The sequence below is a fragment of the Myodes glareolus genome, chromosome 1 (assembly GCF_982192425.1).
Source record: "Myodes glareolus chromosome 1, mMyoGla1.1, whole genome shotgun sequence".
NCBI lineage: Eukaryota > Metazoa > Chordata > Mammalia > Rodentia > Cricetidae > Myodes > Myodes glareolus.
The window spans coordinates 67,106,291-67,122,919 of record NC_142026.1 but is presented as its reverse complement, the minus strand read 5'-3'; the positions used below and the strand labels follow the sequence as shown (position 1 = coordinate 67,122,919).

The following is a 16,629-nucleotide window of genomic DNA, read 5'->3' as shown; positions in this document are numbered from 1 at the left end:
TCAAGGAGCTGGGGGCAAGGTAGAAAAGGCAGCTGGATCTAGGCATAAGTCCATGCACACTAATTGGAGCTAACCTCACATGGGTCATTCAGAGATAATTTTATATAACCAGGTGGTGGAAGAGAACCAGTTGGCTTAGGGAAGTATCACAACAATTCTTTGTCCTTTGAAAAGAGGATCTGGACTCCCTATTTTATTTAAGGAGCAGGTGTGTGCAAGCTAAAGCAGATAGTTAAAAGATATTCTATTTTTAATCACCAAAAGCACGCTACAAAAGTTCTTTAGGCTTAAAATAAACTAAAAAAAACTAGGCATGACAGTATACATAATCCTAGCACTCAGGAGTCTCAGGCAGGAGGGCTGTGAGTTTGAGGTAGCCCGGGCTACATAGAAACTGCCTTAAAAAAGAGAGAGAATAAAATAAACTGAAAATCCACTGGCATGGATTTAAAACAACTTGTTAACATTCCAATAGCTAATTCAGCCCCTCCATGCTTATTTTGACCTTACTTGACTAGACACTGAAGGCAGAAAGAACAGCACCATGCTGTCCTTAGGAGGGATAGCATAAAGAAATGGTCTTAATAAAAGTTAGACACTGAATGAACACAGTGAGTGGGCTCACTGGTCTAAAAATGTGCACATGAACAGTGAAAACTAGCAACTTTTCTTGCATATGGGAGTGGCAGCTATAAAACTGGCCTCAAAAGCTCACCCACTCTATTGCAGTGTTGGTAAACCAGGCAATGCATTCACATGTTTGTTTTTAGGACAAGGTCTCATGTAGTCAGACTAGCCTGCAAGTTACTATGCAGCTGAGGCTAATCTTGAACTGATCATTCTACCTTTCACTTCCAAGTGCTGGAATTACAGGCAAGTACTACCATGCCCTGCTGAGAAGGTATTTAATCTCTCTGAGCCGTAGTCACCTCATCTCTAAGACATGAATGTGCTCTACTTCCTGATCCAGACAGCTATGAGGAAGCAAGTAGCCTCACACTCCCACCCTACTGAGACCACACTGTTTCCATGCCTTCCCCACCAAGATGGACCATACCTTCAAAATGTGCTCCAAAATAAACTCATCTATAAAATAATGTTGGGGTTAAAAAAAAATCATACAAGTTAAAACATAAACCTATCCTATTTCTGTGGCAATCACACTATAGACTCCATATGAATAGATTCTGGTCTCCCATCCCAACTCTGAATTCCACACTGTATCTGATGAAGTTCTTCCCATGAACTCTCCATATTCACTGTCTGTCTGCTTGGTGTTTCATCCATGTTAGCTTTATATTATCAATTCTTAAGGAACTTTCCTAGATGTTTCAGTTGAGGGTAAACTTTGTTCAATAACCCCTCAGTATTTAGTACTTCCCCACCTGGTAACACTTAAGATACATACAAGTTTACGTTCAGAACCTATCACTGAGGAACACATGAATTAACTACCATATCTAGGACACCTAAAAAAACACCAGGCAGAAGATAAGTGTTCACTAATGTCTCAGTACTAAACCAAATGCTGCCTTCCTAAAAGGGTGAAGGTGCTTGTACACCGATGTCAAAGTACTTCTTTAGAAGAGGTTTTACAGCTCACTCAGAAGGACTAAGCTCAAAAGCATACACTGAATTTTTCTGAGCAAGTTACAAAGAGCTCTTATCATATTCCACTTGTCTGTCAAAACCATTATCCCTCCCAGGGGTGTGGGCAGTCCAACTCCCCAGCTGGTTTTCATTCACACTAGAAACTAGAAACTCCGTTCTAGGCCTCACAAAACGAGAGCTGTGTCTACAAAGCCACAACAACCAACCAATTCACTGAATCCAATGAAATAAGCCAATTCACTGGGGGAACACAAACTGTCAAACTGGTTACTTGGTGCCTTATAGACCAAACAATGCGTGATTCAAACAGTTCACTTTTCAATAGGTTGTCCTGTCATGTGGCAGCTACAGTAAGTGAAAGATTTTCTTTATCACTGTTTTGTCTTTTTATTAAACACAAGAGTAAGAGCGTATCTGACAGAAGAGTAAATAGCCAATAATATCTAGCCTTTAAACAGTGGTCAAACACACCAAATTTCAGCAAACTGAATGAGCCCCAAGGGCACAATTGTGGAACAAGGCTCTGCGGCCTGCTTTTTGGCTGTAAAATAAGAGCTGCTGGTCCCGATCTCATCTTTGCAAATGCACAGCCTTGGGAGAGAGACATGAGCAGCAACAGCAGCAGCTTTAGACAAAGCTCTATTCACAGCCACCCAAGTGCAATCTTGGAGTTTCAATTTCATTCAGATGAGTGCCGAAGGCTCCCACTGAGGGTGGGCTGCTGAATGGTGTTGTTGGGAAAAGGACCCAAGAAGGAGCAAAGGAGCATTGGCTTTACAGTCTGTACTTTCATTAGAAGAGATGAAAGCATCCCTGTGACTCTAGATCTGTACTAAGGTATACTAATCTAGCAAATTAGGAAGAGTACTGAGTGGATTGTTCCCCCCCTTTTCCCCATCACATTGGTACCCAGAGCAGAGCTTCTATTCATTAAGGTGGTTGCCAGGGCAAGTACAGAGCAAGCATCTGAATCACTGTGAGTTTAACCTTGCACCAAAGAGGAAATGGTGTGGTCAGGAGGCCCACAGCAGCCTCCTCCCTGGTACAGTGCCATGTTCCACCTGCTGCAGGGGCAAGTCACCTTATGCCATGCTTCAGCCTCATCCCTCTTTCAGGTCTAGCTAGTTCCATGGTGAAAACAGCACAAACTTTTGGGCCACAATATTCAGCCCTCTGAGGATCATGTTCCCTTTTACAAAAGGTACCAGAAGAGGACATCATGTGCAAGATCCAAATGAGAAAGCAGGGAATTGGGACCTGACCCTAGGACCTCATTCCCAGGGCCTCAGCAGCTAATATCGACCCACACTCAACCTGGGCCATCCTAACATTAGCTCTGCCCATAGGTTTTTCCTGGCAGACAGATGACCTCTTCACAGCCACTGTGTAGCTATGGCTACCCTACCTGGGTGCAATGGCCTGGGCGAGAAGCGGGGTGGGGGATGGGGGATGGGGCAGGGTAGGGGGATGGGCACTTCCCCACAGTTTGGCTTGCAGGAGGGTCTGCGTTTTCTACCATCAGCTGAAATCCAGAATGCCTTTCCCCTCACTTCAAATAAATGCTGTACTGTTTTGTCATGCCAATAAAAATCAAAGGATAAATCCCCCATGGAGGGTGGCTTGCACTCTCTGCCCTGATGGTATCTTGCTCTTCCAGTAAAACAAGTGTCAGTCTGCATTCCCAATGGCAGCAGTCCGAACAGGAGGCCTGCTCTGTGGCAAAGGCTTTCATTTTCTCTGCAGGGATGACAAAGCAGCTCTGCTCATTCCAAAGAACCACTCTCCAAATCAGGGAAGCATAATGCCAGCTTCTACCCATTCTTCCCTAAGGATACTCCTAAAATGATTGCTGGCACACCATAGTTCTTAGGCCAGAGGAATTATTTCTGTCTGATTTGGAAAGGCGTGGCCTACATAACTCAAGACAGGCTGGAAGCTGGTACTTCTCGCCTGCTGATTCAGCAGCTGGGGACATGTCTGGTCCCCAGCAGGGATACAGCTCAAGACACGGAAACTATTTCTACTGAGTAAAGCCTTTGCCACAGTGAGATCTAGAAATCATGTCTTATTTGACAATTTTTAAAAAATTATTTATTTTGATTGTTTTGAGAAAGGTTCCATGCTGGCCTTAGGTTTGGTAGGATCCTCCTTTCTTTACCTCTTCAATGTTGGGATTATAGATGTGCACCACTGCCCCCTCCAAGACAGGGTTTCCCTGTTTAACAGTACTGGTTGTCCTGACCTCACTCTGCAGCCCAAGATTGCCTCTAGCACACTTGGTTTTATGTGGTACTGGGACTGGAATCCAGTGTTTCCCAAAGGCTCAGCACACTCTCTACAATTGAGCTACATCCCCAGTCTGGGAATGTGTTTTCAAAGCATCATTTGCAGTATTAAAAATATTGCCAGAAGTCAGAAAAAGACTTATAATTCAGTGTGCTATTATGCCACCTTCTTAATTCCCAGGAGTGCAAACACCCCCACTAATAAGAAGACTGTCAGCATTCACATAAGCTGTTCGGGCAACAGTTTTTACCAGGAGTGGAGGTGGAAGGAAGCCAAAATGTTCAGATTTGGTATCATCAAATAAGAAAACTTGGGGGAAATACAGGGAGGTTGGTTAGCTTTCTAAATAAAAACTATTTTCACTGGGTCTTCTTTCCAAGTTTTGAAGAACAATATCCAAGAGGCAGACATGAACCCAGAGTAGACAGACAAGCTGTAGAAAAACTAAATGCGAAGAATGTAGTGACTCGAAAAAGGGGCCCACAACTCACACAACACGGCTCTGCCCTTTCTGATACTGCAGACAAGGCTGCCATGGAAGCCTTGGCCAGTAGTGTCTGAGAAGCATTCTGCATGACCAAGAACACAATGGTGTCATGCTCCTCCACCTCCCAGGGCCCTGGGCTACCCCAATGGCCTCTATGCTATCTCTTAGTACTCCAGATACTTTTAATATGGTGTGTTTTCTAAGGCATTAATTTCTGGCAACTTCCCCCTCCATGGTCCTTATAAAGCCTCACGTGGGTGACCGATCTCTGCTGTTTCCTGGTAGGGAGGAGAGTGAGCACCAACCTGTATATATCCCTGTCAGAGTCTGACCAAGATGTCACTCTCTGAACAGTTCTAATGGTGAGAGGAGTGGGAGGGTGTGTGTGTGATACTTTGTTTCAAAGCCCAGGCCTAAGAGGACAGGGCACTGCCTCTAGCTCTCTGCCTTATAAACACCAAGTTTCAGTCTATAGCAAGAAAAGATAGTAGTAGATATCTAATGCAAAGGTTGGTTCTTACCATAAGGCCAAAGAATAAATGCACTCTCATCCTTATGCGCTCACATCCAGTGTTTTTTTTTTAAATCATGTTGTCCTTAAATAGTTGCTATCATGAATCAAATCTCAACAAGATGCTGTGCAAACCCCTACTGACTCATCCTAAATTGAGTCTTACCTTGGTGTTCCTCCTTAGACTTCGAAGGATATTCCTCCTCCTAGGGTCCTCATCTGTTTCATATGGAATGACAGCATTGTCCCCTTTATAACCTTGGGATGCCTGATCCTCCTCTTTCTTCCGGATGGGTCCCAGCTCGTCATCACTCCCCACACTGAAGCTGGTGCGGTAACTAGCAAACCGCCCCAGCCGGGTGCATCTTGTCCTGTACAGCACAGGTTTACTCACGGCTGATACCTTGCGGCCTCGCTCTAGAGAACTCGTGTCCATTTCACTATCAGAACCATTGCCACTGCCATTGGACTGGGCTTTGTTGATGTTCCGAATGGTGATGATCTTGCCCTGGGTGCTGTCGTGGGGCACAGAGTAAATGTTTTCTTCCTCATTCCTCGGCTTGACCACAGCATCGATTGGCTCTGCATAGTCAGAAGGATCAAACCCGTCCTGAGGCAGCCAGGGGCTAGAAGATACAGACTTCCTCTGTCCCTCCCGATGGCCTTGGTCTAGGTAGGACAGATCTTTTGTGATCTCAAAATGGACAGGAGGCTTTGGTTTGACTGGTGGAGGTACTTTGTTGTTCAGTTTACTCTCAAAATTGCTCATTATGAAAGACAGTCCGTCATTTCCCTCCAGCTCCATAGAGAACTTGGAATGGTCTTTGGACAGGGAAGGCAATGTGGCATCTTCCCGAAACAGGTGGTACGATGGAGGCTCCACATCTTCTTCTGAGTCCTGCATGTTTGAGTTGCAGAGTGGTGACCCAGCCCTGGGGGAATTGAACACTTCTTCAGTGGTGCTGCAGGCCTCAGCAACATTATCGTACATGTGTGTGGCCTCGATTATGTTCTTTTTCTCCACCACATCTTTAAAAAAGGGATGAAAGATCTCAAGTTTATGCTGGGGCTGGCTACAAGGGATGCTTGTGAACCTCCCATCAATTTCTTGTGCAATTTCCTCCCCCTCTGTCAGTTGCTCTCGACTTAAGTCATTGTCCAGAACATCTATAGCGCCATCAGTGAGTGCAACAAGCTGGATGGGGATGATATCCTGCACTTCACAAAGAAAGGCACGCAACATTGCCAAAGAGGCCTTACGTTTGGCTGAATAAAAAACAATGTACCCATGAACCAACCGGCTCTTTCGGATGCTGAACGAGGAATGGTATGAAAGAACAGATAGCTCAATTCGCTTCTTGTGTAGTCCAATTGGAAGTTCAAGTAAAACAGAGTTGCTGCTCCCACAGTGCGAAGATTTACAAGTCTGGGACTGCAGGACAGGAGAGAGTATGTCATCTGCACTAAAGGGATCACCACACATCAGACACATGACAATTCGAAGGTCCACATCAGCCAAGTCTTTGATACTAGCAGTGGAGCTGACCAGGTTTAAGTTGCGCTTAGAATCCAGGAGTCCCTTCAGAACTTGACTGATCTGCTTCTCATTAATGTTGCGTCCGTAACCAATGCCAGCAGAAGCAGGATCAAGAAAGACACACTGTAGTTTGCTAGCGATCTGTTGGCCTTGTTGTATTAAGCTATGCAGAGTTTCTCCACTTGTGTCCCCTCTCTTGTTAACTAAAATTAAGGTCAAGGGGAGGTGAACTAAGTGATTATCCCGCCTGCCCAGTGTGGACTCTCTGCTCTTCTCTATACTCTCCACCACATAGGACAAAGACTCCTTTGAATTGTAAAGGCAGAGGCAGCCATGGGGTTGGAAGGTTGGTGTCTGGAAAGAGTTCACAGGGAGCCTGACATTCCCCTCTATTGGCCTCAGGGAAAGCTCATACATTTTACCATCTATCACATATTTGTCATCATTTGTACAAAGAGCTCGAATTTCATTGGCCAATTCTCGGGCAAGACCATCTTTGCCTAAGATAACCAAATTGATTCTATCAATGTTGGGGTCAGACAGAGAGTTCTTCTGATTCCGATCAGATGGTCGGATAAAGCGAGAACTAATCAAGTGCTCAATCTTAGCATCTACACAAGCTGGGCAGCTTGGGCATGTCTCCTTTGTGGGGTGGTACACAAAATGAATGTGCTTCAGAATGAGAGCATCACGCTCTGCTTGGAGCTTCTGCAATGCTTTAAATCGCTGCTCTTCTCCCAAAACATCCTGGATGACACCCATCTTTTCCTTGCTGGGTTTGGCATCTAGTTCAAGCTCATAAAACAATTCTGAGTACTCCAAAAGCAACTCCTGGAACTCTTCCTTTGCTCGGTCTATAATCTGTTTTTGGTGCTTGCCATAGATGTCCATATACACAGATTCTTCCAGCCACTGGTAAAAGTCTTCATTCATAATAAAACTACGAGCCTCTTCCCAAGGTTTCCCAGGAGTAATGAAAGGAGAGGTCTCCAGGTTTTCTTTGAATGCCTTTCGCATCTCAGCTCTCTTCCTCTCATTCCTCAGCTTCTCCAAGTGGGTCTCATACAGCTGTTCGGCAGGGACGGTATCCATCAAGTCAAAGGGAATCCGCTCGTTTTCCATGTTATCAATGTGGCTGGTGGCATCCCATGGTGTCTCTTCAAGCACAACAAACCACTTTAAGAACTCTGGCTTGGTCTCTAAGAGTTTTTTCGCTTTAATGCAGCTCAGGTGGTCTACTTCATCTAGATTAGGTATGAGGGCTTCAAAAGCCAATGGCAGGGCTGCCAGGTAAAGCTTTCTCCGGCGTTCAATATGCTCGTGCTTGAGGCGGTGGATGTGCTGCAGGAAGAGCTTCTTGGCTTTCTGTGTCCCTTCCAGGTACACATAGTCCTGGTACTCAGGGGATGCCTGCATCTTTCGGCTGACATTCAGCCAGTTCTCGTTGTGATTTTTCACAATGCGGCTCACCAACCACTCATACTTGTCCTTTGCTGTAGCTATTTGCTGACTCTGCTGCTTGAGAGCTTCAAAGTAAGGAATGATTTTTGTCTTTCCTCGACTCTTATCAATGAGCTGCACTAAAGTACTGAAAGCCAAGTCCACATTCACATTGGATCTTGCTGAGGTCTCTACAACCTGGAGGTTCTTTTTGCTTAAGGCAAAAGTATGTGCATCTCTAATGTACCGCTCAACACCCTCATCACACTTAGTCAGGACTACCACTATGGGCTTTTTAGTTTTTGCAAGTTGATTGTAGAGATTGGAGACAAACTTCAGCTGGTCATCAAAGTTCCTGTTCATGCCCCTGCTAACATCGATGCCCAGAAGGAAACCGTCAACCAGCAGCTTTCCATCTGGCATCTGTTTCTGCTCAAAGTCCTGCTCCAACCCCAACTGGTCAGTGCAAAAATACATGAGTTTTTCAGCTGATGCAAGCTTGGTGGCTGCAGCTCTCTTGATGTAGGGCTGCAGTGCCGTGCTTCGATGAGGCTGAAAAGTCTGATCATCAATGAACTCAGTTTGCTCCACAATGTGCATCTTACATTCCACACAGTCCTCCAGGGAGCGGCTAACTTCTCCCCAATAGAGAAAGTGGTCATTATTGACAACCCGCCCACCAAAGTCACTGGTGCTGAGGACAGAAGTGTGGTCCAGGTGAAAATCATCTGCACTTGGGCGCACGAAGCGGTTACACAGACAAGACTTCCCAATACCACACTGGCCTTTCTCCTTCTCAGTCCCAGAGAGTCCCACCACGCTGATGTTGTAGGTGGGGATTCGAACATCTTGCTTTCTTGCCATCATCATCTTCGAAACATCCTGCCACAATCAACTACTTCCGAGATCAGATTAGTGTTCTGCAGTAGAGTAAGAGGGCTTCTCAGCAGTGCCAGGGGAGGCCGGCTGCCCAAGCAGCACAAGTGTCAGGTTCCATAGTGTTCTAAACCAGTATGATGTCAGTTCTTACTACTTCTCATCGCCAAATAGCCAACATGTCTGCCTAGATGGAGGGGGGTAAAAGAAAAAAACATCAATATCCAAACTCTACTTTAACTACTGAACTATAATAAATTATAGATAAAAGTTTTTTCTTTCTTTCTTTTTTTTTTTTCTTTTTATTGAGACAGGGTTCCTCTGTGTAAAAGCCCTAGCTGTCCTGGAACTAGCTCTGTCTGGCCTGAACTCACAGAGATCAACCTGCCTCTGCATCCTGAGACAATAGAAGTATTTTTTTAATCCAACAAATATTTAGTAAACCTAATGTCTTTAGTAAGTCTTATATTGGGTGAGTGATTAAGGCTGACATCAGAGTTGTTGAGATGGTTTAGAGGGTAAAGAAAGGGACATTTCACAAGGGCAATGGTGTCATCCTGAAGGGGCTCCTATGAGTAAGGTCTAGGTTAATCTATGAACCAAAGAAATTGTATGGTAATAAATTACAGCTCACTCCAAAAAAACATGAACTAAAGCCATACAGTTGGATCAGATGAGAGCTATGATGTAAGGTAAAATGTAGGGAAATCTTAAGGGGCAGGATGTTGACAGATAATTCAAATGTCTCCTAAAACTGCCTATTAATTATCAGGAAAAGCCCTCAATAGTAATTATAGTGGAGAAAACAGACAACACCTTCAGGTGGTAATCAAAATTCGTATCACCAGTCTGGTACAGAAGCACTTTGGAGACTGTGGCAGGAAAAGCAGTTCAGGAGTAGCCTGAACAGAGAAGGAAGGGGGAAGATAGAAGAGAATGGAGGAAGGAAAGAACAAAGCTTCCTGGAAGACTCACAATATTGCTTTCAAAATTTACTACAAGGCTATAGCAATCAAAACAGTCCTGCAGTGACATAAAGACATAGATCCAATGAAAAAGAAACATCATCATATATATCACTGAATGACTTTTTTTTGGGGAGGGGGTAGTGGTTTGAGACAGGGTCTCACTTATGTAGCCCTGAAATTCACTATGTAAATCAGGCTGGACTCAAACTCACAGAGATCCATCTGTCTCTGCCACCATGCCTAGCTGGCTTAACGACTTTTGACAATGCTGTTGAGACCATCCATTGGGAGAAAGGATAGACTTAGAAAGCTGGTGCTGAGGAAAGTGGATTTTCACACAGGAAGGGACAGAGGTAGGTCTTTATCTCCATATCATATACAGAAGCTAACCCTAGAGCTGGGGATGTGACTCAGATGTAAGAATGTTTATCTAGCATGTGATAGGCACTTCAATTCAACAACAATAACAACAGCAAAAACCCAACTCTAGCAATGTGTGGTGGAGCACTTTTAATCCCTTAAGCATTTAGAGGCTTATTCACGCAAATCTCTGTGAATCCAAGGTCAGCTTGGTACACATATTGAATTTTCGGGTATTCAAGACTACACAGAAATCTCAAAAAACAAACTAAAAACAAACTAAAAGCAAACAAACAAACAAAAACACCACCAACTAAGCAAATAAACAAAAACTCTAAATAGATCAAAAACCTAAAACTACAAAATGTAGAAGAAAACCTAGGGCAAGACTCCCATGAGCAATGGTGGGTAGCGCAGAGATGAGAGATAGCTACCAAGCCTATCAAAGGCAATGTAACCCCATTAAGCAGATACTTTGACTGTACACACATACTGTTGCATGCATGTACACAAACACATCTATACGTACACATACTACAATACATACACTCAATTCTGAAAACAATTTATAACAGTAGACTGTTTCTATTTTAAGAGTTGTCAGAACAAGAAGGTGCAATGCTGGTTGCCATGGCTGAGAGAAGGAGTGAACAGGGACCCTGCATTCACACAAAGAATGAAGTCACAGGGATGGGCGGTGGTAGTGGTAAAATATTATGAATAGTTTTAACACTTATGAACTATGTACTAAAATTAGCTAATTTTGTGTTACGTGTCTTTTACACATTAAAATTAATTGGGGTGAGGGATGTAGATCAGTGATAGAAAACTTGAGTACAAACAATAAATCAGAAAAAAAATCAATGTAAGTGTTTATGAAGTGGATGGCTATACTAAGATAAAGTATCCCTACTTTTAAAGTATTTTTGGCGGGAAGAGCCAAAATGAATGTAAATGTTCAGGAAAAAAATCTCTTTGTGAAAGAGTAAGAATGCCAAGGAGGGACTAGGGCTGTGACTTTCAAGCTTGCCTAGCATGAAAGAAACCCTGGGCTTGATCCTCACCCCACATAAACTGGAAGTAGTAGTGCCTGACTGAAATCCTAACACTTGAGGGGTACAGGCAGAAGATCTGGCTATGCAAGGTCATAGGCAAAGCCAGTTTCAGACCAACATGGGTCATATGAGAACCTTTCAAAACAAAACCACTGCAGACAAAATGTTAATAGATAAATCTGGATTAAAGTATGTGTGCTGGCTAGTTTTAGGTCAACTTGACACAAGTTAGAGTTATCCAAAAGGAGGAAACTTCAATTGAAAAAAAATTGCCTCCATAAGATTTGGCTGTAAGTTCTTTTTTAAATTAGTGACTGATGGGGGAGGGCCCAGCTCATTGTGGGTGGTGCCATCCCTGGGCTGATGGTCCTGAACTTTTTAATAAAGCAGTTGAACAAGCCATCATGAGCAAAGCCAGTAACAGCACTTCTCCAAGGCCTCTGCATCAGCTTCCTGCCCAGTGAATTACTGCCCTCACTGCTTTTGATAATCAACTGTTAAACGGAATGGTGTGAGTAAAATAAACCCTTTCCTCCACAAGCTGCTTTTGGTCATGTTGTTTCATCACAGCAATAACAACTCTAACTAAGACGGTATACATGATATTCTTTTGTGTTGTTCTTACTGTTATCAACGACAAATTCTCAAGAGTGTAAATATGCAGGGGTTCCTTTCATGAAAAGTCCTATAGCTTTCAAGTTTGCATCTGTGTCCTCCATCTGTGATTTTTATAGAGGAATGAGTACTGCGGTGATTATAAAGGATATGCAAGGCTCTTGAAAACTAGCCTTCTAGACTTAATGCAGTCTCTCCCCTCTCCCCTGTGGTTGTACTGGAACTCTGTAGATCAGGCTGCCCTTGAACTCAAGAGATCCGCCTGCATCTGCCTCCCAAGTCTGGGACTGAAGGCATGTACCACCCTCATGTGGCTAATGCAGTCTTTCACTAGCCAGGACAGGAGGAGGAAAGTGTGGGGCTGAGAAGAGGCACTATAAAGGACCCAAAATTTTAACAATTTCAGTCATTAGCAAGCTGTTATAGTGCCACAAAGTCTTCAGCAACCTTTCAGCTGAAGTAAATAAAATGAACTGCCCTTGGCTACCTCTGTACACATAGGCCTTTGACACCTACTATTCTGTGGCATGGATATTACTTGCACACTAAGGTGTGACTGTGTGACTGCCAAGTCTGTAGCCAAGCAAACAGTCTCCTGAGAGTAAACAGACCAATTTTCTTTTGAATCTCATTTACATCTAGTAGGAAGCTGGCATTGCTATAAACTTCATGCTTTTGTGTGCCTCACAGAAATGTCAAGAAATCAGATCTTTAAACGTTTTAAAGATTATTATTTTATGTAAGTGTTTTGTCTACATGCATGTATGTATAACTTGTGCATACCTGATGCCCATGGAGGTCAGAAGAGGGTGTTGGATTCTCCCAGAAAAAGAGTTACGGATGTTTGTAAGCCAACATGTGGGTGTTGAGGAGAAAAAAAAAAAAAAAACAACAACTCAGGTTCTCTGCAAGAGCAGCAAATGTTCTTAACTGTTGAGCTATCACTCTTGACCGGTGGTTCTTAACCTGTTGGTCATGACCCTTTGTGGGGAGGGGTCAAATGACCCTTTCACTGGGGTCACAGGGTCTCAAACTTACTTATCTTGAAACGTACTTAGTAACAGCATCCTCCTTGGAGTGACTACTGCATGTAACTGGCAATCTGTGACTCAGTTCTCTGTACAGGGGGTCTAATAACATATCCTTTCTCAGAAACCTCAGGGAACAACAATAAAACAACAAAAACACTGGCTCAAATTTGAAGCAAAAATGTACCACCTGTTCAAATCTTTGCTTAGTTATCAGTTTCAAATGGCAGGATGGTCTTAGCTGCAGAAAGCTGAAATGTATAGAACAGTCAACTCTGAAAAGGATAACTACTAATATGTATGCAATTTTGCTGCTGTTTTGAGAACAGGGACTCATTAGTAACTGAGGCGGGGCTTGAACTCTAACTCCTGCTCAGCCTTCTGGGCACATTAGGATTCCAGGCAGGTATATGCCACCATGTCTGAATACAACTTATAGTTTAAACTCCAAATTATGTTCACAGCCAAAAACATTACCAAAACTTAAAAATCAAGTGGCATGATAGTAGTTAATTTTCAAACACCTGATAACTTCTACTTGTTAGAAACCTAATAAGTTCCTTGGTGTAACTGCACTCTCAGCTTTGATGTCTGAATAATGCAGTTTTACTAGTTCCTCAATTGGACTGAATTACACAGTAAACAAAGCTAGTTATAAATCTAAGGTTGTCTCAAACACTTAGTTTAGAGGAAATAACTTTAAGTGCCTGCTCACATACACGTTCAGCTTTTCAAAGAGGTAGCTAAAAAATTAGATCCACTAAACTTAGGGATCAAAAGACCATAAAGAGAGTAGAGAGAACAAGGAAGGCATGTCCAAGACTTCACAATGTTCAATGTCCTCAAACTTACATCTGGTGAGAAGCAACATTTTTTTTTCCTTAAGAGACAAGGTTGCTCTATGTAACAACCCTGGCTATACTGGAACTCCCTTTATATACCAGGCTGGCCTCGAACTCACAGACATGTACTTGCCTCTGTCTCAGGAGTGCTGGGATTAAAGGCATGCACCGCCAAACCTGGCTGAAAAACAATTTTTAATGAGGAACTAACTAACAAAATATGCATTCCAGTGATTTTCCAGTACTAGTCCTTTCAGAAGTCGAGAGTGAAAACAGAAAAAACAGATCTTTAAAACTAACCCAGGCCTGGAGAGATGACTCAGTGGTTAAAGGTACCTTCTGCTTTTGCAGAGTACCTGAGTTAGATTCTCAGCACCCACATGGTGGTTTACAACACCAGTAACTTCCTAGCATTCATATGATGAACATTCATACACATAAACTAACTCTAAAAAAAATAAATAAAATGAACCTAAGCTGCTGTAATGGATCATGCTTGTAATTCCAGCACTCAGGAGGTTGAGGCAGTAGTAAACTGCTGTAGGTTCCTGGCCACCCTTAGTCATATAACTTGTCTCAAAAAATACAAAAACAAACAGAAAAAAAATCTATTAAAAGGTTAAAAAATAGTAAATCCTTTCCTTGTATTACTGAATTCTGTGGAACTACAGATACTAGGAAAACCAACAAAACACAGAGTCTAAAAGCTTAACATTTAGTGCTAGGAGTCAAGGTGGAGAGGATGATACTTCAGTACTTTCAACTTTTTATCACAATTGTGTGCTGTAGTAAAAACCATACAACACCTGTGTGCTCTGCAAACCTTGTCACCAGGTGTCTAGAATTGTCTGTGGAACCTGTAGTACCGACTCTAAACTAGAGCATCTCCTTTAGCAAGGGGAGCAACTTTTTATTCAATACCCAGAATAAGAATCTGCACCATTCCCAAGACAGCACCAGAAATGCCACTGTGATCCAACAATACATGAACCACTACAGCTCATGGGCTGTGCCTGAAGGTGAATTCTCTGACAAACACCTACACACACTACTCACAGTAACACATGCTCCTGAACTCTAATCTAGAATGACCCAAATGACACAGAATTCTTACCTCTATCCATGATCAAAACTACAGTGTCTAAATATGAGAATAAGCAACAACCCCCAAATGCCACCAATTATAGCTAGGAAGAAAGTTCTGTGGGCCACTACTCTTGAAAAGCACAGCACTTGGTACTGTTATTTTCCTTCATCCCAGCCGGGAAAAGAATGGAACCATGTAAGCATCACAACAGAATGGCATCTCCTAACCCCCTCTTCAATCTCAGTTTCTGGGTATGTTTCAGGTGTCAATCACCATCAGCCAGTAAAATGTCTGTTACTCGGCTTCAGAGAAACAAGCAAGCGCAGATATGCATAGGAAGCACATTCCCTGTCCCTTATAAGAAAATAAAGCAAGGAGCACAAACCAGGTGTCACAGTGCTCATCTATAACCCCAGCACCCAGGAGATTAAGCAGAAACACGAGTTTAAGACTTGCTCGGACAACTTAGACCCTGACTCCAAAAGATAAAGAACAAACAAAACAAAACAAAACACATTGGGGCTGTTGCTCAGCGCTAGAATATTTGCATAGTATGAAAGACCGTGGGCTCAATTCTTAACACCATTAAAACAACAACAGAGTAGTAGTAACCTCAGTCCTCAGGAGGAAGAGGTCAGAACTGGTTTCAAGACCCAGGCTGGGATATTGGCATAAGAACAGACAGGAGGACCAATGGGACTGAATAGAAGACCCGGATATCAATCCACAGATCTTCGAACACCTGATCTTTGATAAAGAAGCAAAAAAATATCAAATGGAAAAAAGAAAGCATATTTAACTGATAGGGGAGTTTAGCTGATCACATTCTGTCCGTGGGGCGTGTTGCCCTAAGGCAAAAATTTACCTATAAATCTGGCGGGTGCGCTTCCCCGCCCTCTCTTGGCCCCTGCGTTCTTGGATGGATCGTTGGGACTCTGGTGTAAGTTTTCCTTCTGTTTATTAAAGCTGTATCTTTTATATTAAGCTAGTCTGGTTGATTTTTAATTACCAATTGACCTTGCCCCATCATTTAACAAGTGGTGCTGGCATAACTGGATATCAACATGTAGAAGAATGAAAACAGACCCGTATCTATCACCATGCATAAAACTCAAGTCCAAATGTTTCAAAGACCTCAACATAAAGCCAGCCACACTGAACCTTAAAGAAGAGAAAGTGGGAAGTACACTTGAACGCATTGTCACAGGGAACCGCTTCCTAAATAGAACCCCAGCAGCACAGATACTGAGAGAAACAATTAATAAATGGGATCTCCTGAAACTGAAAAGCTTCTGTAAAGCCAAGGACACGGTCAACAAAACAAAACAACAGCCCACAGAATGGGAAAAGATCTTCACTAACCCCACATCAGACAGAGGTCTGATCTCCAAAATATACAAAGAACTCAAGAAATTGGACACCAAAAGATTAATCACATAATCCAATAAAAAAAAATGGAGTACAGACCTCAACAGAGAACTCTCAACAGAGGACTCTAAAATGGCTGAAAGACACTTAAGGAAATGTTCAATATCCTTAGTCATCAGAGAAATGCAAATCAACAACTCTGAGATTCCATCTTACACCTGTAAGAATGGCCAAAATCAAAAACACTGGTGACAACTTATGCTTGAGAGGTTATAGGAAAAAGGAAACACTTCTACATTGCTAGTGGGAATGCAAGCTGGTACAACCCCTTTGGATGTCAGTGTGGCGATTTCTCAGAAAATTAGGAAACAATCTTCCTCAAGACCTAGTAATACCACATTTGGGCATATATCCAAAGGATGCTCAATCGTGTCACAAGGACATGTGCTCAACTATGTTCGTAGCAGCTTTGTTTGTCATAACCAGAACCTGGAAACAACCTAAATGCCCCTCAGCCGAAGAATGGATAAAAAAAAATGTGGTACATTTACATAATGG

General features: G+C 42.9%; 1 protein-coding gene across 1 annotated transcript in view; it reads right to left on the bottom strand.

Moving 5' to 3' along the window:
* Arhgap35 (Rho GTPase activating protein 35) overlaps nucleotides 1–16,629 on the bottom strand; it is a 106,334-nt gene that overhangs the window by 50,005 nt on the left and 39,700 nt on the right. The window contains exon 2 of the mRNA XM_085692825.2: nucleotides 5,062–8,935. Coding sequence (XP_085548951.1) covers nucleotides 5,062–8,742 — 3,681 coding nt within the window. The 5' untranslated portion in view covers nucleotides 8,743–8,935. The remainder of the gene's footprint in view (nucleotides 1–5,061; nucleotides 8,936–16,629) is intronic.